Source organism: Eupeodes corollae, chromosome 2, assembly GCF_945859685.1.
Source record: "Eupeodes corollae chromosome 2, idEupCoro1.1, whole genome shotgun sequence".
NCBI lineage: Eukaryota > Metazoa > Arthropoda > Insecta > Diptera > Syrphidae > Eupeodes > Eupeodes corollae.
The window spans coordinates 70301183-70328325 of NC_079148.1; the positions used below are offsets into that span (position 1 = coordinate 70301183).

The window sequence follows — 27143 nt, forward strand, 5'->3', positions numbered from 1 at the left end:
AAGCGATATTATTATTATTACATTTTTTTAATTTGAAGTTTCAAAGTTTAAATTTGAAGTGACAAAAAAATATTTGTTTTAATATTGTTGTTTAATTTTGTTTTTAAATAATTCAAAATACACTTCCCTTTATATTTTTGAAACTGCATTGATTAAAGTTCAACTCAAGTGATGGTTGTATTATAAATTGTAGAAAACAAACTTTGGCTTCTTTAACATAATAATAAAATAAATAATAACAATATACTATACATTTACATACAGACAAGGTTCGACAGTACAAATGTCAACAAAAATCGCACAAAGGTTATTTGTCTGTAAATCTGCAAGGAAAAGCTTTTGCTTGCTAAGCAAAACAAAAAATGTAATAAAAGCTCAAACTTCATATAAATAAACGCAGCTAAATTTTAATAAAGTTTTGTATCAAACATTGTTGATAAGCTGATGGGATTGGATGTAATAATTTCCTTGAGGCATTTTTAAGTTAAATTTCGGTTACAGTGTTTCAAATTTCCTTCTAAATAAAAATACAAGAAGTGAAAAGTTATGAGTGTTGTTATAATATTGTTGGCTTTAGCTGCCATCTTAGTGTTGAAATGTTGGCAAAGTTTATGGGATTTTCTACGCAAAGTTAAATTATCAAGAACACTTAAAGGACCTAGTCCTAGGGAGCTGATTAAACAGATACGAAAAGGAGGTAAGTGAAGCCAGCTTGAAGAAACCTAGCAAATAGTGAAATGAGAAATATCTACAATAAAAAAAAATACAAATAAAAGACACCGCTTAAAGGCTTAAGGCTGACAAAATTACAATAACACATTGTGTATACATCTAAGCTTTGCATTTACATATTTCAAGGGCTAAAGTGAGAATTTTAGTTATTAGATATTTTAAGAACACTGTTGTCCAGCAAATGATGTTGCAAAATAATTTTGACGACTGCCTAGATGTGAAAGCATTCCAAGATTCCAACAGTTTTTAAAAGATATTTTCAATGAATATTGTTATTTAAAAGGTGCTTAGGGGCGTTTAATGCAGAAATGTTAGAAATTTTGCCAAACAGGAATGAAAAGTAAGCAAAAAGGAAATAAAGTTAAAAAATAAAATAATACCATCCAACGCAAATTTTTTCTTATACTTTTATTCTTAAGTTGTTTTTTTTTCAATACAAAATGAATATTGCCCCAGAAGGGTACAACCCATAGAACCATTATTTTGTTTATAAGTTCTCTTAAGAGCTAATGAACTTATTTCAATATATTTTTTTGCACAAGTTCTTATATTCTCAGCATAATATTTGGGGGTCAAAAATGTCATGGTTTTTTAATAACATATAACATTTTTTTTTTTCAAAATTCGATAGCTCAAAAATGGGTCATGTTTTTACAAAAATTAAAAGCAAAACATCTAATACATAAAATTCTCCTGTCACAGTGTTAGTTGCCATCATCATCATCAGGTCCTCTTAAACGTCAAAACGTCTCCATCCTTCTCGAATTCCAGCTAGAAACCTTAACTATGGCCACGTCTTTCTCTGGGTGTTAGCTTCCGATAGCACTGTAGATGTCCATGTTGTTCTTGGTCTTTCAATCCGCCGTGACCCCTAAGGATTCCATTCAAAGGACTGCTTCTCAATATCATCGTTTAAACACGTTTTTCGTGTGTTACAAAGAGATTGCTATTTGCGCTTTCTGATGTTGATGTCCAAGCGCCTCTGGTTAGATATTGTTTGTGGCAAGGAATTTCAAGGATGTGACGCAGACAGCGGTTCACAAAAGCCTGCGATTTTCTCGCGATGTTGGCCAAGACTTTCCATGTTTCACAAGCATATAATAGCACGGATTTCACATTGGATTCGAAGAATCTCAGTTCAGTACGTAAGGAGACTTGACTGGATTTCCAAATTTGTGACAGAGCACCAAAGGCAACGCGAGCTTTATTTATTCTGCTTTTTACGTCAAGATCCGTACCACCATTTGCTGATACAATACTTCCGAGGTAATTGAATTGTTCGACCTCTTCAACAGGCGTGTCATGTAGAATAATACGATGTTGTGTTGGGGGGCCTGTTAGCATTATTTTTGTCTTTTTGCTATTTATTTTAAGATCGCACGATTCTCCTTTCATCCGTAAAGTTTGACACATCTCGTTCAGCCCACTGATGTAATTTGCCATGAGACATATATCGTCGGCATAATCTAAATGGCTTAGCCTTTCCAACGTTCTCCATTGAATACCTTGCCTCTCAGTTGTATCGCCAGCAGAAAAAGAATTGGCGATAAAACATTCCCTTGTCTTGATAGCTGTCCATTATGCAACACGACACACCTTGCATTGTTGTAGGACTCCTTTATAATGGCAACAATTTTTGGCGGAATTCCCTTCCCAAGAAGTGATCTCCATATACACTTCTAATCTACAAACATGAGGTTTAGCGGTGTTTGAAATTCTGCAGACTGCTCAAGAACAATGCGTAAGGTGTTGATATGGTCAACGCACGGCTGACCGCTACGGAAGCCAGCCTGATTCCTCCTGATCGTGGTATCAATTCTAGCCTTTATCTGTTCGAGGATTAAAGTTGCCATTAACTTTGGGAAAACGGACAAAACTGTAACGGTTAGTTGCCATACTCCTCCCAAACGGCTCTACCGATTTCAATGAAATGTTGCATTTACATTCGGTAGATCTGAGGATAGGTTTTTATCTATTTTTTATATTCCTAAGTGATATGGTTTAATTGCATCAACATCGTTCACAGTGCAACGATCTTATGATAGTGTTCAGTGACGCTATGTCACTGTCATTTATAACAAATCATGCTTACAGTTTCGGTGGGACAAGGTGGATTATTTTTTTTGGACGCACCAGATGGGAACTGCAAAACATTCCTTATTTCACTAATTCTTCCTAAAACAATCAAATAATGGTATCGCCTTGGCTGTTGGATCTTCTGAGACTGCGGCAACTTTATTGGATGGAGGCAGAACAGCTCGTTCAGTATTTAAACTGCAACTAAATATTAAAAACAGCTCAGACGCTCAGAGTGCTTTAAATCACCGCCACTGCGGCGTAATGTTGAAACAGTACAGCTGAAAGCAAATTTGCGTGTTCAAATGCTTCAACATTTTCAAAACAACTGTTAGATATAGGCGACGGCAAAATTACTACAGAAACTGGTTGATTTCAGCAAGATTATTGATTCACAAGATGCTCTCATTGACCAGATATTTCCCGATGTATACAGACAATATACAAATCATAAGTGGCTGGCAGCAAGAGCAATTTTAGTAGCAAAAAATGTGGATGTCAACGAATCAACTCTCAATCTCAAGATACAACATTTGACGTGTGTCACCCAAATCGATTGATACAGTTTCTGATGCTACCGAAGATGTAAATTATCTAACTGAGTTATTGAACTCATTAGATTTACCAGGCGTGCCACCGCATAATTTACAACTGAAGGTTGGATCTCAGATATATATTATTACCGCGAATACCTATTATATCCACAGATGACCAATGCAATTAAAAAACCTTCAATTTCCAATTAGGTTGTTATTTGCAATGCCTATCAATAAGTCTCAGGGCCAAACGATGTCTGTCTGACGCTAGGATTTGACCACTTCATGCTTTTCTCACGGACAACTATACGTGACGTGCCCTTGAGTAGGAAAACTATCCAGTTTGTGTGTATTGGGGGGAGATGGGATCACAAAAAATATTGTACACTCTGTTGCACTAAGGTATTGTTTTTTTTTTTTTTTTACACTTCAGAATTTCAGAAAGTAGAAAGCTTATAGCAAGCGTCAAACTACGATCAGAGGCTCATCATAAGTGCATGTGTTAGTTGTTAGTAAAAAATAATACAAATATAGCCTAACACTAGCACAAAGTACAAAACAAAATAAGCATTTAACTATTACGGAACAAAAAATAAAATGAGAACGTTTACGATAGTGGAGCACAGGCTCTAAACAATGATTTTAATCCCACCTTATTTAAATTTAAATCTATCGATAAATAGTTTAAGTTATATAAAATGCTCATTCGACTTAACACTATGCCGTCCGAAGGTGTCAAAAGACACCTTTTCAAACTTTGACTTGAAATTATTTTTTAAGTTGAATAATTTTTTCAAAATTTTTTTTTGACAATTCAGATTAAAGATTTTACTACACTTTTCAACCATGAACTCTTTTTTCATAACCATTTGAATTCTTATGAACGTTATGGCATTCCAAAATTTATATAAAATCTACCGTTATTTCTTGGAATTTGTTATTGCATTGTTTATTTTTAGAACAAAGCTTTACGTTCAGGCAATTTGTTTTCAATTTACCGCTATTTGTGATCTTCGATACTATTGTTTGTGTGATTGTTGTTTGCAGACAGCATTCTACTATTGCACATTGTAGTGATTGGTCATAAGAATAATTGATTACGAAAGTTCTGGAGTAATTACTTCGACTAAATTTTGTTATTAGGTATGGAAATTCAAAACGTGCTTGCAAAAATGTTGACGCAACGTTTTTATGGAATAAAAAATGGGGTCATCCATGTTATTCCAATATCATGAGTCGTAATTGCTTCAAGGAAATTCTAAGATTTATGCGCTTTGATAATAAAAAACAGTCAAAACTGTTATAATCCGGACAAACATATCACAGTTGACGAACAATTGTTCCCAACTAAATCTAGATGTCGGTTCACCCAATACATGCCTAACAAACCGGATAAATTTGGTATAAAGTTTTGGCTGGCATGTGATGTCAAAAGCAAATATGTTATAAATGGATTTCCTTACTTGGGGAAAGACGAAAATAGACAGACATATCTTCCATTGGGTGAGTACGTGGTTTTGAAGCTTATTGAACCATTTACTGGCAGGGGTAGAAGTGTTACTACCGACAATTTCTTCACAAGCAGTACTCTGGCAACAAAGCTTTTACAGAAGAATACTTCTTTAGTTGGAACAATACGTCAAAATAGGAGAGAGTTGCCAAGATCTGTAAAATTAAAAAAGGACAAAATGGAACGCTTTTCAGTGCAAATTTACGCAACAAATAACTTGACTCTAACCGTTTATAAAAGTAAACCGAACAAAAAAGTACTTTTATTAAGTTCATTCCATAAATCTGTACAAGTCGAAAAGAACGGAAAGCGTCTTCCCGAAACAATTAAATTTTACAACAGCACAAAATTTGGGGTCGATATGGCTTACAAAATGGCAAGAAAATATAGCGTGAAATATAAGTGCCGTAGATGGCCTATGCACGTGTTTTTCAATGTCCTTGATTTCATCGGTATAAATGCATGGATTCTTTATAAAGAAACGACAGGTGAAAACATTTCACGGAGAGATTTCTTATTCCAGTTGGGAGAGGAACTATCAACTGCATATAAAGAATGCAATGAGAGAACAACAAATACGGCAATATCATCAGCTGTTTCATGCCATATCAGTTCCATTCCAAAAAGGGTGAAAAAGTGCCAAGTAATGTATTGTTCCGGTAATAGAGCCACTACAATTTGTTGTCAGTGTAAAAAATACTCGTGTGGCAAATGCTTAAAAGACCAACCATTCACCTGTAAAAAGTGTTGTATTGAATAAGAAAAACAATAGTTCATTTAATAAATAATAGTTCATTAAATAAATAAATAATAATATATATTATTTTCGATTAAAAAAGTAAACAAAATGTAAAAAAGAGTAACTTTTAAAGGTTTTTCATTGGTAATTGGCTAAGGTGTCAAAAGACACCTTTTGGTCGGAATAGGTATACACAACATCTTGGTCTGAAAAGTGTTAAAGCTTCATTCTTGCCATAGTTAGTGCTATGGGAGTCAATATGTATAAAATCAAATGTGCGCAGGTGATGAGTTCCGCCCCGGTAATTCAAATGTACACAAGATAGCAAATAAGGTGCATTAATTTCACCATTAATGAGTTGATGAAAAAATACTAAGTCATTATTAACACGCCTTTGATGGAGAGATTGCATTTGAAGAAGCAGAAAACGATGTTCATAGGCATAAGGATATTTCCAAGGAAGACGTTTTAGGGCAAAGCGAATGAAATTATGTTGAATTGATTCAATACGTTTTCTATGAATTTCGTAATAGGGAGTCCATACCTGATGCGAAGCATATTCAAGATGAGGACGAACATGGAAATTATACAAAGAAAGGGTAACATAGGGATCATTGAACTCCTTTGCCCAGCGGTTTATAAAACCAAGCATAGAACTTGCCTTATTAACAATAAAATTAATGTGATGTGTAAGCTCTAAGTTTGAACAGGAAGTACACCTAAATTTTTAAATGTGGAGACACGACAGAGTTTTTGCTGTGATATACAGTAGTCAAATACGTTACTGATTAGTTTTTTAGTGAAAGTTATAGTCTGGCATTTTAAAGGGTTGAGTAAATGCTATTTTTCTCACACCAAAATGTGAAACTATCAATGTCGGCTTGTAAAAGAATACGATCATGGGTGGACTTTATTATTTTGAAAATCTTCATATCGTCAGCAAAAATGAGAAGTTCACTTGAGCGTAGACATGACGATACATCGTTAATAGACAGGATGAACAGAAAAGGGCCAAGATGGCTTCCCTGGGGGACACCAGATTTCGCAACAAAAGGTTCAGAATGACAGTATTGTATTATAATTAGCGATATGTTTATAATTTTAAAGAATTAATTTTAATAAATTAAAAAATATTTGTTGGTGATTATAATATTTTGTCATCGTTTACAGTGCTCTTTACCTATCCCACCACATCCTTACACACTTATATAATAAGTTACTTAATATAATATTCTCTAGAAATTATTTATATGACAAAACAACGTGTGTCGGGTCAGCTAGTATATTAATAAATTCCAAATATCTACATAGTAACAATATTTTTAAACTTAAATTGGAATAATTTAATTTAAAAAATAGCTCTAACGATTTTTTTTATTAATTAAATTGCTATAACATGTTTGAAGACGAATTAAAACAGTATTTTATACAATTGTTTTAGTTCACCAATGAACAAAAGTTTACTGCATTTTGTTTAACAAATAAGGTAATTCTTAAAAATATTCATGTTGCAACTATCTTCTAAGGAAAGCTGTCGTAGGATTGGAAGAATTAAAATGTAGTTCGTTTTCGAAAATTAATATAATGAGCGGAGTGAATAAAAACGAGTAGAACAAGTAAATACTTGAACATATCAAAATAACAAGTAAACGCCAAAATTGAAGTAAATAAAACAAGTATTTACAAGTAAATACTTGAAAGGCTAGTAAATATGAAAAAATGCAAATTTTGGTGTGAATAAACGCAAGTAAATACTTCTGTAGCAAGCAAATATTCGTCTATTCGCAAGTCAACCCGACCTCAGACTTGCAGTCGTACTTGTACACGAAAGTCGGCTGCATTTATGAACCTGCGTGGTGTGAAACGTTATAGCGACCAGCGTGATATAAGTCTCGATCTATCGAAGGGACTATTACGGTTTCGCACTTTCTTGATGAAAACACTGATGCAAGGGATGAAGGATAAACTGCAGGGAAAAAGATGGACATTTTTCTGAGATACGTTAGTGATCCAGGATTCCAAAGTGGTGTTGCCAACGACATGGGGGTTGAAAGAAGTACCGTCAGCAGAACACTTTCAAGTGTATTGCATAAAATAGTATCGAAGTCTGAAGATTGGATTAAATTTCTACCCACTATTAAAGGTATGAATCAGGCCAAGGCAGATTGAGCTTCAAGTATTTAATTGTCTTTTTGTGAATTCAGTTGTCTAGCGAGTAAATACTTACTAGTATACCCTCGGGTTGACGAGAAGTAAGCTCGATGCTTTATTCATATCGGTTTACTTGGAGTTTAAATACTCGTTACAATTTACTTTTAAGTAAATAATCGTCGTACTCTTTTTAATTCACACCGCTAAATATGTTGTCATTTTTATAGATTGGAAAAACGCTTCAAAAATGTAGATACAATAATCCAGAAATGAGAAAGTTCGCCTGGAGAATTGTGTCTTTTGAAAATAAAACATAGTTTAATATGAATAATTTTCTGGCTTGTTTTTGGCATATTTTAGCTGATGTTACAAGACGAACTCTAAACAATAACAGCTTTGTGTGAACCTTTTGAATATTATATTTTTATCTAAAAGGTGTCATCAACACTTACAAATTGTAGAGAGAAAAATGTTTGATAAAATAAACAAATAAGTTGGGAAGAAACTTAAGCGTTTCACCCACAAATTATACGTTGCAGAATCTCTATTCACTTCAGTACTTCAGAAATCCAAACCTTTTACTCGTTTATTAAATTTATAGAAACGTAACATCCATCATGTATTTCGATTAGTAGTTATGTTAACGGTTTTGTTCTTGTTCTTGTAATTAATGTTTAAACAACAATCAATATAGCAGTGACTGTGAGAGTGTGGTTGTCGATACTCTAGCTGAGTTCGGACTAAAGCAGATAAATTGTTTTCAAAATAATCTTAATCGGTATCTTGATTTAGTATTTAATGATAATGAATTGGGTGTGTGTATCGACAGTCCCACTCCACCCCCATTGCCTAACACTGATAATCATGTAGTACTTTGTATGAGCTTTGAATTCTTTGATTATATAAAACAAGCATCGGATATTGGCCATATACTAAACCATGATAAATGTAATTTTGGTAATGTTTCTAGTTTCTTGAATAGGGTGAATTGGTTTTCTGTTTTTGATAATATTGATATTGAGGAAACTCTCACAATATTAACGAATTTAATAAATGAGGCAATTGATTTGAATACCCCAAAAATTCAAAAGAAATCTCAATCCAATCCTTGCTGGTTTAATAAAAAGCTAATTAATCTAAATAATCGGAAAAACAAAGCTTTTAAACTCTACCGTGATTCCAGGGATAATAATGATTTATATATGAATTACCTTCGAATTAACCGTGAATTTAATTTTCTTAATAAATTCCTTTATGCAAATTATTTATTAAGTATGGAAAATAAATTTAAAAAAAAATAGCAAATCGTTTTGGAAATTTATTAACAACAATAAAAGTTCCACTGGAATTTCAAATTCAGTCCGATATATGGGACAAACTTCTAGTGACCTGTCTAGTATCTGTAATTTCTTTGCTGACTTTTTTTCGTTCTGTCTTTAAACCAACATGCCAGAATTAAGTTAACAACGAAAGTTTTTTTTAAAAAAAATAAACAACTTTATTTGTCGACGTCCAAAAATCAAATGCACAAGATTTTTAATTCATAACCTTCACAATGAGAACAAACTATAGATACATATTTATTATTTGGTGTGAGAACGGAAATGCAGAAGGCTTCTCACACCTGAATTTAAATGGTTTTAGTTTACAAATTCAAAATAGAGCAACTATGTGCTGACAATCAAATTTAAATGAAATATAATATTATTTATAATGAACATTAAGTAAAGGTTATGATTACATTGATATTGTATATATATATATTTATGAAGATTCATAACTCCTCCCGCCTAAGTATGAAGTGACGGCCATGATAATGTAACATTATCGTTCGGAGCTTCTTGGTCCATTGCTTCCTCTTCAGGATTATTGTTTCTATGACGTTTAAGGTATAGTATGGTTGCAGTTAAGATAAAGATGATGATGATGTAAATCAAAAACTCTGGTCGGTGGTCTGGCATATCTTTGGTCAAAGTGATAACTTCGGTGTTGGTTATTTTGGTTGCTTCCAATGTACTGCTATTAAATTTGTCTAAATGAAGAGAGTTATTAATTTTTATAAAAATTGATGGAATAATTTTAATTTGATCCCAAAACATAGTTAATTTGTTTTTGTAGATAATATTGTTAATTTTTATTTCACATTCTTCATAATGTAAAAGCAGGGTTCCGGAGATAAATTTGTCATCGATTCCACATGTTGAAGTCATCTTCGTGGTCGGGGAATTAATTAATAGTATGAATCCTTCTTCTGGTTGGGTGATACTACTGTTGATGGTGGTTTCGATGACGTCACAGGTTGCTTCCTTGTTTTGAATGATTTTTGGTATGCATTTTTCAGAGGTCAAGTTCTTTAGCTCTTCTTTTGGGCAGTAAAACGTATGTTCAATGGATGTACAAGGTTTGCTCATGTATTGGATGAAATGTTCATTCATAATTACATAGGATTGATTTAAATTTATATTGAGAGTTTCGTTTATAGGGAGTTTTATCAAATGGTATAGGTTGAAAGGTTGTGGGAGAAGGATAGGTAGTTTTATACTGAAAATTATGTTTGTATTATTATAATAAGCTTGTAGAGATAAAAACTCATAAAGTTGTTCGTCAGAAGAAATTTTAATATTTTGTAAATTCATATGTTCATGTATCAGATCAAGCTCACCAGGATTCAAAATTTGTTTGGATATTATATTAACTTTAGCCAAATTAATTGATTCAATTATTTCTTGCAAATGGCTTGTAAGAATTTCAATATTATAATTAATCTGATATATATATTGCATGTATTGAAATTTGTCTTCATCGGTTCGAATTTTTTGAGAGATTACTAATTGATACTTGCTCAAATACTCTTCTAAATCTTTTTGCTGTGCATTAATGTGATTGGTTATGTTTGCAAATCTTTGGATCATTTTGTCATTGATTTGTACTTGTCTGTTTAATTCTTTATTCATGTCATGTTCGTTGAGTTTTAAATTTTGTATGTCTTTATTTATTTGTTCTGCGTCATTATTGTCCATGTTGCCTGTAATTGTTTTGATCAAGGAACCTAGTCCGTTGATTAATCCTCTCCTTTTCCGGTATCGGGGAAGTAAAGACAACAATTTTGTTTGTAGTTCTTTAAATTTGAGATTAGTGACATCTTTCATTAATCCTAGGTTTGTATTTTTATTAATGAACTCTACAGATTTCTTAATGTTGTTAATATTTTCTTCATAGGCGGTTAAATTTACGATATGGATGATTTTTATGTTAGATTCAATCACTCGACTCGGACCTAATTTCATGGGAAGGATGCCTTGACTCTTGGATAGATCTTGTATGTCCATGCGTTGACTCATGGCTTGGGTTACCCTGAAATTTTCGTTTTTTTAGTAATTTATTTTTGTGAGCTTTTCTATTGTTTTTGGTTAGTACTGTTATTTTATTGTCTTTGATTACTGTAAGTTTTTTCGCTCTGGGAGCCATTTTATTCCTTCTGTTATTCCGTTCGAAGATTATATCATCCTTATGGAATAAAGTTGGAGTTTCCCTATTTTTATTAATTTTATCTATGTTTAATTTATTGTGGGTTTGGATTTTGTTTTTAATATCTCTATACAATTGGTCTTGATAAGTTTTTAGTTTGTTAATATAATCATGTTCCGAATCATCACGTGTTAATTGCTTGAATTTATGTGTCCTTCCCGTCATTAGTTCAAATGGTGTTAGGTTTGTCACAGTATGTATGCAGTTGTTGTAGGTTATTAGTGCTTCATTTAATATGTCAGTCGGAATCTGTTTGTTGTTTTTATCGTAAATAATTCGATATATTTCGGTCAAAGTTGAATGGAAACGTTCGACCGGTGAGTTACCAGTAGAATTTTGAGGTGTCGTTATGTGTAAGTTTATATCGTATTGTGTGCAGAAATCTTTGAATAGATTAGATTTAAATTCAGCAGCTGAGTCACACACTATTTTCTTTGGTGTACCGTGTTGCGAAAAGAACTGTCTTAATGAACTGGATATACACATACTGTCACGTGCAGTAAGAATAAAAGCAGAAGCAAATTTCGAAAATTTGTCTAAAATGGTTAAAATTTGTACGTTATGAATGCTGTAAACATCAATATGTAAAATATCCATGGGTTTATTAGGTATTTCTGAATGTTCGTATTGAATTTTCGGTGGATGTCTGTCGTATTTAAGAAGTTTACACTTTTCGCAATTATTAATTGTTTTGGTTATTTTTTCTTTCATTTTGGGAAAGTAATAAGTTCTTCGGAGATGGTTAAAAGTTTCATTGATGCCACGATGATTACTATCTTCATGGTATTTATTTATGATTTCATCTTGTTGGTCGGAATTCGTAACATCGTTTAATTTTTCTGTACACCTAATAAGTTTAAATATTTTATTACTTGCAAAATATTTTGAAAATACATGCTGCACTAGTCTGAATGTATCATTGTCAGTATAAACAGCTGTTAGTCTTTTAGGGTTGAGATATTCTTTTAAGATCGAAATTATAACAGATTCTTTGTCTAGGTCAGGTTGTCTAAAAATGCGTCTATGTTTGGTCTCAAAAAGAACATTATAAACCATGTTTGGTTTCACTACACAGTTAGTTTTGTTCAAAACTAATTGTTCAGTAAACTCATTAAGTGGTCTTTCAGAGATGTATATACCATCGTTTAGATTTTCAGAAGCAGAATGAACAGTTGATATATTAGAATTATTTTCTGATAAACTTGCATTATTTTGAACAGATACATTTGAGGCTTGTAAAATAGAGTTCGAGCCATTAGATTCGTTAAAATGAATTTCTATCCGACTTAAGGCATCAGCATTTGTGTTTGCTTTACCTTTTTTATACATAATCTCATAGTCGAATTCCTCTAATTTCAAACGCCATCTTACAAGTTTTGAATTGGGTTCTTTAAGGGAAAACAACCAATTAAGAGGCTTATGGTCCGTTATGATTTTAAATTTACGACCAAATAAATAGGGTCGGAAATATTTTGTCGACCAGACAATAGCTAGAAGCTCTTTTTCGATTGTACTGTAATTTTGTTCCGAACTCGTGAGTGTTCTTGAAGCGTAGCAAACTGGTCTATCAGATCCTATTGGGCCTTGACTAAGTACTCCTCCTATGGCGACATTACTAGCGTCAGTTATTAAATTAAATTCTTTAGTAAAGTCGGGATATTGTAATAAAGGATCATTACTTAGAATGTCCTTGCAATGATTGAAACATTTTATATATCGTTCGTTAAGAACTATCTTATTTCCCTTTTTTAAGCATTCTGTTAAAGGCTTTGTAAGATTTGCAAAATCATTTATAAATTTTCGGTAGTATCCAAGCAACCCCAAAAAGGATTTAATTTCAGTTTGAGTTGATGGGATTGGATAATTTTTAATTGCATGGATCTTATTAGGATTCGGTTTCACACCTTCAGATGTCACTAAGTGACCAAGAAATTCTACTTCTTTGCGTAGGAATTCTGATTTATCCAATTGAATTTTAAGGTTAGCCGATCGTAATTTTGAAAAAACCATTTCTAAGTTTTCCATATGTTCTTGTAAGGACGTTGAATAAACGATTATATCGTCCATATACACAAGACATACTTTACCTATTAATTCACGCAGAATATTATCCATTATTCTTTGAAATGTTGATGGGGCATTTTTGAGCCCGAAGGGCATTCGAATATACTCGTAATGTCCATGATCAACAGTAAAAGCGGTCTTTTCTATATCCCTAGGATCTACTTCAATCTGGTGAAACCCAGATGCAAGATCAAGTGTGGAAAAGTACATAGATTTTCCAAGTTTATCTAATATTTCTGTTATGTTCGGTAGAGGGTAACGATCGCCTATAGTTTTATCGTTTAGTTTACGGTAGTCTACTACAAGCCGCCATTTCTGTATGCCAGAGGCATCACGTTTCTTTGGAACAATCCAAATAGGACTACTCCAAGGAGAAAAGCTAGGTCTTATTATTCCTTGCTTTAAAAGTTTTTCGATTTGTGATTTTATCTCCTGTTTGTGCACTTCTGGATACCGGTACGATCTTGTATAAATCGGTATATTGTCTGATGTTTGAATACGATGTTTAATTGTATTTGAGAAGGACAATTTTTCACCTTCAAGAAAGAAAACATCATCATATTTCCTACACAATTTAAAAATTGATTTTTGTTCTTCAGTATTGAGATGTTCTGATCGAATTAGTTTGGTAATATCAATTTCGGATGATATATTTTGAATTTGTTCGTTAAAAGGGCAAATATTGACATTGTTTATTTCTATGAACTGTTGAAAATTTTCTACTGTAATAGGTTGTTCCAAAAAAAACTTTTGTTCAGTGTTTGAAATATTATGTACTTCAATATCACTATACCAGTTTTTTGACTGGTAGATGCCTTCAGGTATTTCTAAATAATTATTAATTTTAGTCGGTTTTATGTATATATCACCATCTTTGTAATCTACAGGTAGTTTTGCTATCATTCTACAATTTGCTGGAATATTGTATATTTTAGACATTAAGTTTGGTTTGAATAACAAGGGCAGAATTGCGTATTCAGTTTTAAGTTTTTTATTAGGTAAGTCAATAGTTGCATTAAGTTTTTTGAGAGTTTCTAAACCTATCAATCCATCAAAATAGTTATGAAACTTAAAAAGGAGAAATGTTATAGGTTCTTTGCAATTGATTTCAGGGAATGCATCAAAGGTAATTTTTTTGTTTAGTGTATGGGTATTTAAAACTGTCTTGATAGTAACGTCTTCTATGTTTTCATGATATTGAGGGTTTGTATATTCTGGGTTAATAAAATTTGCACAAGCACCGGTGTCTATTAAGAATTTTAAATGTTTACCGTAGGGTGAAGCTATATTAATATATGGTAATTGGTTATTTCCATGATTATTTAATTCTAAGAAACCGTATTGTTTTCCGAGGCTTTTATGTGAAAATTTGAATCATCAATTTCATTTTTGTTTTCTGACTTAATTTCCTGATTTGATATGTCGTATTGATAACTAATATTATCTTCATATTGTTCAACATAATAATCTAAATTTGGTTCATAATTAGTAGAGTCATTGGAATTTTGATAATAATCGTAGTCATTATTTGTTTCTGGGTCATAATCAATGTTATGTACTTCTTTTATTGAATATCTAGGTACTGGCTGAGAAAAATTTCTTTGATAGGGATGATTTTGTACGGGAGTTGGAAGCGTTCTAGCTTGGCCGCTTGCAACTTCCATTGGTGTAGAATTAATTTGTGGCTTATTGAAATTGAAGTTTGGTCTAGGAGTAGAATTATAGTGCAATTGGTTAAATGGTTTGGAAGTAAGCATATTATTTGATAGAACAGAAAATCTATTATTAAATTGTTGTTGCGCTGGATATTGTAATCTTGGAGCACTCTGTTGAATTGGTCTATATTGTGGTAATTGGTTGTATTGAAGGTTTTTAAAAAGATGTTGTGGGGAAGAATTATTAAAATTAGGTTGGATTGATTTATTAGGTCTGGAAAATAACAAATTAGAACTCGGTGAAGGTTTAATCAGAGAAACATTTTGGTTGTTCATATTTTGAGAAGGAAATTTGTTTTGAGTTGTGGAATATTTCATATAAAACATATTTTGTTCTTGAACACAATAATTAAAGGCTTCTGTAAGCGTTTTGGGCTTCATTGCACGAATTGTTGAACCTAATGGTTCTTTCAATCCGATTAGGAAGGTATTTAGACACATATCCGTAAAGAGAGATTTTTTGGCTGTAACAACTGATGGTAATTTTTCATGAATTTGAACATGGTTTACTATTGTGGACAGTAATTCTATTACTTTCGCGTAAAATTGTTCAATAGTTTCTGTTGTTTGTCTAAGACCGTGAAGGTCTCTTATCAGAGATGTTTCATTTCTCTTGTCTGCGTAGTGTAGAATGAGATTAGCTTTTATAGTATCCCAGTTTGTTGGGGTGCCATACATGTTTAGTACTTCATTGGCATCTCCCACAATTTTGTTTCGGACAGCTCGTAAAATAACATTCGCATACGGTGTACCATCTATTTGTGGTAATAAAACTAATATTTCCTCTACGTTTTTAATGAAGTCATACAATGACCTCGGGTTACCATCATAGAGTGGTAGGTCTTTTATAGCGTCCGGAATACGGAGACTTTGAAATATAGCGTTTACGTCTGGAGCCGTTGGGATTGTTGGGATCGTTGGGTTAGACATTGTTGAGTTACTAGCAGAAAGATTTGGAAGGTTTTCAGTTTCTGTGCTAATATGATTTTCTTCCAAAATTATTTTGGATTCGTAGGGAGCTGTATTAGATACACGACTTTGTTTATCTTTAGGCATATGTTAAAAAAAATATATATATTATTATTAATATTACTACTTTTTTTTTCTTAATTATTATTTAGAATTATTTAGAACCAACTTTATAATATATTTTTTTTTTCTAGGCTTAAATTAATTTATTTTATTATTTATATCTAATTAGAAAGGCAATTTGATTAAGGAAATGAACAATATTCATCAATACAGAACTCACATTAAAACAATCCAGTAGAACATTGTTTCCTATCCTGAATTTCGGTCTGGTAAAGTTCTTCTTTGCTGTAGCAGGTTCCTGGTTTGATGAAGGTGTTGTACTTCTGTTGTTGCGTAAGTTCTTTGTGTCTTTTTCACAGTATTCACAGTTAACCGGTGTCTTTTTTTGTTTTTAGTATCCACAATAAACCGTTGTGATTCTCTTATTTTATTATTCACTATTAACAGTACTGTTTTTTTTTTATTTTTTTTTTTTTGATTTTACACAATAAACCGTTGTGATTTTCGTATTTTATTATTCATTATTAACAGTAGTGTTTTTGATTTTACACAATAAACCGTTGTGTTTTTCTATTTTATTCAACACGATTAACTGTATTGTTTTACACAATAAACCGTTGTGTTTTTTTTGTGAAAAAAAGAAATCCGCACGACTGCGCCAATTAAGTTAACAACGAAAGTTTTTTTTAAAAAAAATAAACAACTTTATTTGTCGACGTCCAAAAATCAAATGCACAAGATTTTTAATTCATAACCTTCACAATGAGAACAAACTATAGATACATATTTATTATTTGGTGTGAGAACGGAAATGCAGAAGGCTTCTCACACCTGAATTTAAATGGTTTTAGTTTACAAATTCAAAATAAAGCAACTATGTGCTGACAATCAAATTTAAATGAAATATAATATTATTTATAATGAACATTAAGTAAAGGTTATGATTACATTGATATTGTATATATATATATTTATGAAGATTCATAACTCCAGCAAACAAGACCTTTGTTTATGTGTTCTTCTAATTCTTACATTTTTTAGTAAATTATATGTAGAGAAAAATGATATACTCAATGAACTATTGAAATGAAAAGCGATCGGGATTTGATGATATTGCACCAATAATTATAAAAAATTGTTCTTTATCTTTGACAACCCTTCTCGAAATTATCTTTAATCGCTCTCTCCATGAAGGTTTCTTCTTAAAACAATGGAAAAGTTCTTACGTATACCCTATATTGAAATCTGGATCAAAAAATGAAGTCATTAACTATCGTCCTATCTGTAAGTTATCTATTATCCCAAAAGAATTTGAAAAAATTGTTAACAATAAGCTTATTCTTTCATTGAAAAGATCTATCTCCACTAATCTCGCGATTTTTAGTATTATGTATTGAGCGTTCTTGAACAGGGATATCAATGTGATGTCATATAAACTGATTTCTCAAATGCGTTTGACAGGGTCGATCACTCAATATTAATTGCTAAACTTTATAAGTTAGGCTTTCGCTCTAACTTATTAAATTGGTTCGATTCATATCTTACTGGAAGAGTTCAATACTTTCGTATTAACAACGTCACATCGAACCCGATTGTTGTAACTTCCGGTGTTCCCCAAGGGAGTCATTTAGGACCCCTTCTCTTTCTCTTATTTATAAATGATATTCCAAATGTTTTGAGTAATAGTCTTTGTTTACGTAATGTACGCAGACGACCTTAAGCTGTTCTTACTTGTTAAATCTATAGCGGATTGTATAAAACTTCAAAACGATCTTAATAATTTAGTTGCTTGGTGTACCAATAACGATCTACATTTGAACGTTTCTAAATTTCATAATATGATATTTTACCGTGGTATGTCTCCAATATTGTTTTCCTACGAAATAAATAGATTTTCTCTGTCCAAGGTTTCAGAAAAAAAAGATTTGGGTGTGATCTTTGATTTAAAACTCACGTTTTGCAACCATATCGACTACATCATTTCTAAGGCCAGTTCAATGCTCGGTTTTATTTCAAGGAATGCTAAAAACTTCTCAGATCCTATTACTTTAAGATCTCTATATTTTTGTTATGTACTATCAATATTAGAATACTGCTCTCCTATATAGAATAATTTGTATGCTGCTTATGCTAATAGAATTGAAAGAATACAGAAACGCTTCATTAGAACAGCAATCCGGATTTTACGATGGAATGTCGACATGCCATCATATAAAACGAGGTGTCTGTTATAAGGCATTCAATCCTTGGAAACACGCCGTAAATATTTTGATGTCATGTTTGTAAGCGATTTAATTAATTATTAATTATTGTCATTGATGTCATTTATATATGAGTATATCTATATATATAAAAATCAATGCCACTTTTCGTTGTAATGTTATAACTCAACAATGGCTTTACCGATTTGCCTAATTTTGGTCTTAAATTATTCGTGGAAGTACAGAGAAGGTTTGTGCGTAGAGAAAATTAAAAAAAAAAATTTGAAAAGGTGTAAAATCAAAATCTTTCTATACACCCATATACAATCAATTTGTACTAATACTTAAAGAAATCCAGATTTGTTGATTAACTTGGAAAAGTACAACGAAGCTGTGATAATAATTGAAGACATGTGTCTAACGATTGTAAATAAAGCATTGGCACAATTGGGAAAGACCGCACTAAATCGTGAGATACATGATTTTTTGATCGTGAATTGCAACGTGAGCAGGAGTTCAATTCTAATGATTTACGTTTATTTGTAGAATCGAATATAACCAAATAAAATATTCAACAAAAACATGTGCCGTTTCCAATAATACAGGTGGACTTTATTCCTTGGATGCACCTGGTGGTACAGTCAAAACTTTCGTTGTATCATTGATTTTAGCGACTATTCGATTGGAACAGAAAATTGAATTGGCACTTGCATCTTCTGGAATTGCTGCTACATTATTAGAAGGTGGTCGAGAAATTCTGCTATGGCAAAAGTTCTGCGATTAACGTCGATTATTTTATGGGATGAGTGCACAATGTAAAATAAAAAATAAATAGAAGCATTTAATCGAACAATACAAGATTTACGCATTAATCAACAGCTGTTTTGGTTGTGCTCTGATATTGATGTTCGGGGACTTTCGTCAAACATTGGCTGTCATTCCTCGATCAACTTCTACTGATGAAATAAACGCCTGTTAGAAGTTATCACTTCTTTGGAGATATTTACGAAAATTGACACTGAACTTTAATATACTTTAATATCAGTATTCACTTTTATAATGATGCTTGAGTTATCATAACAATTTTCGGAAATTGGTCATGAAAAAATACAAATCGACAGTACCAATGGATTGATCACTTTACCGAACAACTTTTGTACAATTGCGCAATCTATAGATGAGTTTATAGAAACTGCCAGATGTAGTAACGACAATTGATTGACAATATTGCGAAACATTAATCCACCAAGCTACAATCTTAACTGGTAAACTAAAAGGAGAAGTGTGTTTGATACTGAGTATCGCTATGATTCGAACTGACATGCCATTGTTATTCAAATAATTACAATATCCTGTGTGTTTACCATTTGCAATGTTCATAAATGATGCCCAAGTTCAAAAACTTTACGTTTGTGGGGTCGATTTGGAGGAATCATGTTTTCCACATGGCCAACTTTATGTTGCCTGTTCCAGATGTTTTAGACTAACCCATAATACGAGTAGATCCACCATAGTAAGAGTGTCCAATTCTTTTTTATTTTTTAGTTTTTACTCTTTGCTGATAAATATAATATAAACAATATATTTGGGTCATTTGGACTTTTAAAAAGCTAGCAATTTAAAATATTTTTTTGTATGAATAAATGAACTTAATAATCATTTTTTTATTACTATGCCTTATACGTAGCGAAGCACGTACCGAGCCGCTAGTATGTTATATTTGTTTGTATATTGTTAAAAAGTTTTAAGTAGTCTTTAAGAGCTGTGTCTCTGCTTGATGAATAAATAATAAATAAATAAATAAATAAATTGTATGATTCAATACACAGTTAAAAGTATCACTTTTTGCAACAAAGTGAAATGAACTTAAATACAAATTTTACTTTTATAAATAAAAAATAAATACTTTAAAATATAAGAGTGTGTCAAAACCCCTACGACCCCATGGATCCGACATTGTATAGAAGGTCCACAAAAAGTGTTATCGCCCATCAACAATGTCAAAAATTACTTCAGTCTCAGAATTGATGATACTTGTTTTACTATTTGACAAGATTAATCGCTTCCTATATTTTAATCATTAAAATTAATAAATTCTGGATAATCTGGGAATGTTTCTTTTTTTTGTTCTGTCTCGTGTCTCTTTTGCGATTATGTCACTGCACTGCCAGTCGCTCTTTCAAGACTCATGCTTCTGATAGCAATTATTATCAAATAATGCAAAACCAAAACGAAAATGAATGAAACTCATCACATGTATTTTACAATAATTAAATTATAAGACAATGTGTCAATTTAATTTATATATTGTACGTTGCTATAGAATAACATTTAAAATATACGTTGATTCGGTATTAAATTATGCCCCGTCAATTTTGGAACAAGGTCATTGCGATGACCGAACACCCCAAGAACGAAAATTATTTTAACTTTTCGGATTTGGATTTAAAAAGTCTTTGCCTCGTGCTTCTTGCGCTTCCTCCAAAAGTTGTCCGAGGCACAAATGATATAATTTATGGGCCATGAATGTAATGTTATAGGCATACGATAACAGGGAATTTTACTGACGAAGTACTTCGCCATATCATACGCAAATTCCCTGTACTTGTTAACATCAATCTGGCAACAACGATCATAATTGTGTATATTTATTTATTGTCTAATTTAGTTTAGTTCAGGGTTTTGAAAAAATCTCCTAGCAGTTGGTTTATCTACAATAAAGCCACTACATTCTCGGAACTCCCTTCGAATTTGAGACTTATTTGCCGCCACGACTTCTTTGTTACCTTCACGCGCTTCCCATGTCTTACTTACTTACTTAAGGTGGCGCTACAGCCTGTGTGAACTAGGGCCTCACCCAACAAACTTCTCCATCTAGCTCGGTCCCTAGCTAGATGTCTCCAGTTTCACGCTCCAAGTTGGGTGAGGTCACCTTCCACTTGTGCGCGCCACCTGATCCGCGGTCTTCCTCTACTGCGCTGTCCTGTGGGTGCGGATTCGAAGACTTTCCGGGCCGGAGCATTGGTTCCCATGCGCTCTACGTGACCCAGCCATCTTAGTCGCTGGACCTTTACTCTTCTTTCTAAATCTATGTCGCTGTACAGCCCGTACAGTTCGTCGTTCCATCTTCTCCTCCACTCCCCTTCGATGCATACGGGACCGTAGATCGCAAGAACTTTTCTCTCGAAGCGACCCAAGGTGCTTTCATCCGCTTTTGTCATGGTCCATGCTTCTGCACTGTATAGCAGGACGGGGATGATAAGGGTCTTATATAGCAACACTTTGGTCCCTCGAGAGAGGATTTTACCACTCAATTGCTTTCTTAGTCCAAAGAAACAGCGGTTAACAAGAGTTATTCTGCGTTTGATCTAAGCGCTGGTGTTGTTTTCTGCGTTTACAGCGGAGCCTAGGTAGACGAAGTCCTTGACTACCTCAAAGTTACGTCTGTCGATTGTGACGTTTTGACCAAAACGTCGGTGTTGTATGTCCTTTCTAGACGACAGCATGTACTTTGTTTTGCCCTCATTAACCGTTAAACCCATTTTTGCCGCCTCTGCCTCAATACACACAAAAGCCCCATTGACATCACGCTGAGTCATCAGCATATGCCAGTAATTGGACAGACTTTTGAAAGATAGTGCATCTAGTGTTGACGTGTGAGCTCTGCACTATTCTTTCAAGCACGATGTTAAAAAAATCGCATGACAGCGCATCACCTTTTCTAAAACCTTTTTTGACATCAAAAGGTTCTGTTAAGTTGTTTCCAACCTTTATGGAGCAGCGTGAATTCTCCATGGTCATCCTGCACAAACGGACGAGTTTGGCAGGGATGCCAAAACTAGACATGGCTCTATACAGCTCGTCCCTGTAGATGCTGTCATATGCGGCCTTCAAATCGATGAAAAGCTGGTGGGTGTCGATTTGGTGTTCTTGAGTTTTTTCCAGGATCTGCCGTAATGTGAATATTTGATCAACTGTGGACTTTCCTGGTCTAAAACCACACTGATAAGGACCTATCCGGTTGTTGACGAGGGGCTTTAGACGTTCACATATTACGGCAGAGAAGATTTTATAGGCGATTTTAAGTAGACTTATTCCTCTCCTTTTTTCAGGATCGGGCAAACAATACTGAGGTTCCATTCATCGGGCATGTTTTCTTCCAACCATATCTTACAGATAAGTTGGTGCATGCTCCTAACCAACTTATCTCCAGCTGCTTTAAAGAGCTCGGCATTCAAGCCATCTGCTCCAGCGGCTTTATTAGACTTCAACTTAGATATGGCAGTCTTTACTTCGTCTAAGTCGGGATGACGGGATTGTTGGCTTTCGTCGTCTATATTGAATGGATCATCCTGCCTGACAGCGGAATTCAGTTCTTCGTCGCCGTTCTACAGTCTGCAGAAGTGGTCCTTCCATATCCTCAGCATTGACTGCGGTTCCACTATGATGTTTCCACTTTCGTCTTTGCAGCCTTCGGTTCTAGATTTATGTACCTTTGAATTTCGTTTCACCTGTTCATAAAACTTTCGAACCTCATTCCTGCTTTTATACCTCTCAACATCTTCGACCGCACGCTTCTCATGCCCTCTCTTTTTGCTTCTGAGAAGTCGGCGTTCCTTTCGCCTCTTCTGCTCATAGAGCTCACGAGCAGCTCTCGTCCTTTTATGCAGCGCCGCTTTGCGTGCCTGTTGTTTGGCTGCATTTTCCTGCCGACATTCCTCATCAAACCAGGGGTTCCTTGTTGGTGGCTGTTTGAAACCCAGCACATCAGAGGCGGCTTCTCTGATTGCAGCTTGGCAATGCTGCCACTGGTTTTCGATACATTGTGTTGGTGGCAGAGAACTTCGAGAGAGGTTACTTGTAACTCGGTCGAAAAAGGATTTGGCGATCTCTGGCGATTGTAGCCGTTCGACGTTGTATCTTCTCCCAGCACCTCCCTGTTCTGCCTTGGGTCTGGAAATCCGAAGTGCTACCTTAGCTACAACGAGGTAGTGGTCCGAGTCGGTGTTAGCTATTCGAAAAGTTCGTACATCCATAATGCTGGAAGCGTGTCTTGCGTCGATCGCAATATGGTCAATCTGGTTGACGGTAGATTGATCTGGAGAATTCCAAGTTCCTTTGAGGTGTGGAAAGCGCGTACTGGCTACCATGACGTTTCGCCCCGCAGCAAAATCTATGAGCCTGAATCCATTGTCGGAAGTGTTGTCGTGCAGGCTGTTCTTCCCGATTATTCCACCAAAGATGTCTTCCCTTCCTAGCTTGGCATTAAAATCGCCCAGGACTATTTTAATATCGTAGCTAGGGCACTGCTCATATGTTTTGTCTAAGAGCTCGAAGAACATATCTTTGGTGTTGTCGTCTTTCTCTTCTGTGGGGGCGTGCGCGCATATCAGGCTAATGTAGCGCTCATTGATGCACCTATAGCTCAAGACTTCTTGCCTAAGTCTGGCTCCAATGACGAATCCACATCCAAATAAGCGTTGTTGGTTTGCGTGGTAGCAGTCACCATAGTAAATATCACAGTTTTTCATCCTCTTTTTGCCCGGCCCATCCCATCGTATTTCCTGGATGGCTGTAATATCTGCTTTATATCGTTCTAGGGCCTCCGCTAATTCTTCGGCCGCACGTGGTCTATTAAGGGACCTAACATTCCACTTGCATATCCGAAGTTCGTTGTCCTTTGTCAACAGTAAATCCGTCCGTATCCGAGGCTTGTTGGTGCTTCGCAACTATGAAAGCTTTTACGTGGCCAGGAAGTCACCCCGACGCACAACCCCCAACCTGGAGGGCCAGATCCTTAGTATAACTCCAAGGATGGGGAGCCGGATAAAACCGCTCCTTACAGGCCTGGGCTCCAAATAAGTCGAAGAAGCCCTATAAGGTGTTCACTAAGTAGTTCAACCTTACTGAAACTGTAGACGCCACCGTTGATTCCATCTCGGGAATTCCTCCGCTGCCGTCTGGATAAGGAGAGGTGCCTTAGTGAAAACACCTCTCCCCACCTCTCTCGTTTGCTGCCCCCAACAACTTTCCACTGGGGTTAGAACCCAATCTCCAGTTGAGGTACTAGGCACCCGATGTTCACCACGTGGAGGTGAGAGTAGGAGTTGATAGACAGAGGTTGGTTTTAAGAAAAACCTGTGGACGCTTCTGTCCTCTTGAATGCACATGTCTACCATTTGAACATCCGCTTCCCATGTCGCAAAAGGTTATTTGATTGCCAGGAGGAATTCGAACATTCGTATCCACACGTGCAGAATGGAAATTCCAAAAGAAAGTTGCTCTGTTTTTATTCGACGTGTTTATTATCGACAGTGTTGTAGTCTTTTGAAGTCGCAACACAAAAATAGCATTGATGTGGTCTCAGTTAAAGCTTTGCAAAATTTACCATCTATCATTGAAAAAATTGATGAGTGCTGAACCTTAACACAACTATTACCGATGAACATGGATGTTTGTTGAATGTTTTGAATCTCTGCGTTTACTCGAGCTTTTTTGAATTCTGAAACATCAGTTGACTCTTTAGTGTATTCAATTTTCAAGGATCTGTAATAATTTGTCGAAGATGGATGAGGGTATTGCTAGACTATATGCACACCACTTACAAGCTGGGGTACTAAACAGGATATAAAAACAGAAAATTCGTTTGCATCTGCATCGTGAAAAACTTGTTTATATGAACAATGTCCCGAGCTTCCATCGAACCCTATTTGGATATTAAAGAACATTTCTTAAGCTCTTCTTCTTCCAATGTGTCATAAACATCATTTCAACATAGAAAAAAGTCGTTTTGATGTAATATCCCAGCAAAGCTTGAAGACTCACTTCACCACACGTAGCTGTGATTTTCACTGCATTTCTGTTGGGATAGCAAGCTATTTCCGCATTTTGGAGAATTTTGTAAGATTGGCATTTTTCTAGGGCACTCATTCTTATGTAATATGGGTGCCGTGGTAGTTTCACTGCAACTAACACAGCCGAAGCATCTCCCGCCATACAATTTCTTTCGGTCGACTGAAAAAAAAATCCGCAATTACACTTTTTACACTTTATTTCCAATTTCATTTCATTTCTAATCAGAGTAAAATACCGTCAAATATCGATTCAAATATTTTTTTTAAATACGAAAACCATTTCTTCCTTTTCCAATAGAAATTTTAAACTGGCTTCGAGTGCTTCGCCAAAGGTATGGCCCGATATTCTGCATTTGGTTTGGGACAGATCTTTCAGTTTTTTTAACCGATCCCGAAGATGTTAAGATTGTTCTAGGAGGCAGTCGAAGCATTTTTACATCGAAAAACTATAACATTTTGGAACCATGGCTAGGAAAAGGACTTCTTACCAGTAGCGGAGAATTATGGCATAGTAGGAGGAAAATGTTAACACCAGCTTTTCATTTTAAGATGTTGGCTGAATTTAAACAACCTATGGAAGACAACTGCAATATACTTATTGAAAAACTCAAAGAAAAGGCTAACGGTGAAGCTTTTGATATATATCCTTACATAACACTTCTTGCCCTGGACATAATCTGTGAAACTGCAATGGGTATTAAGAAAAATGCTCAGCTGCAGAGTACATCAGAATATGTGACTGCTGTCCAAAAGTAGGAACGATGATTTTAATTAAAAAATTAAATATTAGTTCATGTTTTTTCTTAGCATGTGCCGGATATCTCATAGACAGTCATTTTCACCATGGAAAAGGATTGCATTCCTCTATAGATTCACGGAAGATTTCAAAGAACGAAATCATGCCTTGGATATTCTGCATGGAGAAACAAACAGAGTCATTGCAATGCGGAGATCGTCGCTTAAAACTTCCAACATCCAGACCTTGGCTGATGCAGCAAGTAAGACACTTATTTTGAAAAGTACATGTTGCTTTTCGGTTATTCCTTAAAAACATCCTTACATTTTTAGACACTATCGATGAAAGCGGTGTAAAAAAAAGATTGGCTTTTCTGGATATTCTTCTATTGGCTCAAGCGGAAGGAGCTGATTTGACAGATGTCGATATACGCGAAGAAGTTGATACATTTATGTTTGAGGTAAGAAATTTGATTGTCAAGAAACATACAATAGCTCAACACACATTTTACAGGGTCATGACACCACAAGTTCAGCATTAGCCTTTGCCATATACTTACTATCTCAAAATAAGGCTGCTCAACAAAAGGCCTTTGAAGAAGCTGTAGCTTTGGAAGGAAAAGAAAAAGATACCATGAAATATCTTGAAGCTGTTATCAAAGAAACTCTTCGGTTATATCCTTCAGTGCCATTTTACAAACGAATTATGATAGAAGATGTTGCCATTCGTGATCTCCATGTGCCAAGAGGGACTTCAATAAATCTTTTAGCTTACGTAGTGCACAGAGAGGAGAAATATTTCCCTGAACCGGACCGATTTCAACCTGAGCGATTTTTAGTTGATGAAAATAAGTTGCACCCTTACGCTTTCATTGCTTTCAGTGCAGGACCAAGAAATTGTATAGGTAAATATGACTAACATGATTTTAGTTTTCAAAGATATTTTCTATTCCTTTTGCTAATGATTTGTTTTAATATTTTATTGTAGGACAAAAGTTTGCCATGTTGGAGTTAAAGTGCACCTTATCGAATATATTAAGAGCCTATGAATTATTGCCTGTTGAAGGCTTTGTTCCATTGCCATTGGCTGAGTTGGTCATCAAGAGTGGGAATGGAATTCAAGTTAGACTAAGAAAACGCTGAATGAAACTCAATTTTTTTATTGAATTTAGTTTATTTAGTTATTATTTATTAAAATTTGAATTATGAGCAATTTATGAAGTTTAAGTTAATCACAAAATGTTTTGAGTAATAATTTTGAGCATTTATT

At 34.3% G+C, this 27143-nt stretch overlaps 1 protein-coding gene across 1 annotated transcript; it reads left to right on the forward strand.

Annotated features, from left to right (window-relative positions):
* Positions 1–409: 409 nt before the first annotated feature.
* LOC129945404 (probable cytochrome P450 4s3) lies at positions 410–27143 on the forward strand. Its single transcript, XM_056055141.1, has 6 exons — positions 410–697; positions 25437–25890; positions 25946–26136; positions 26207–26334; positions 26388–26778; positions 26862–27143. Exons 1-6 carry the CDS (start codon positions 547–549, stop codon positions 27014–27016), a joined length of 1470 nt encoding a protein of 489 aa, XP_055911116.1. The 5' UTR covers positions 410–546; the 3' UTR covers positions 27017–27143.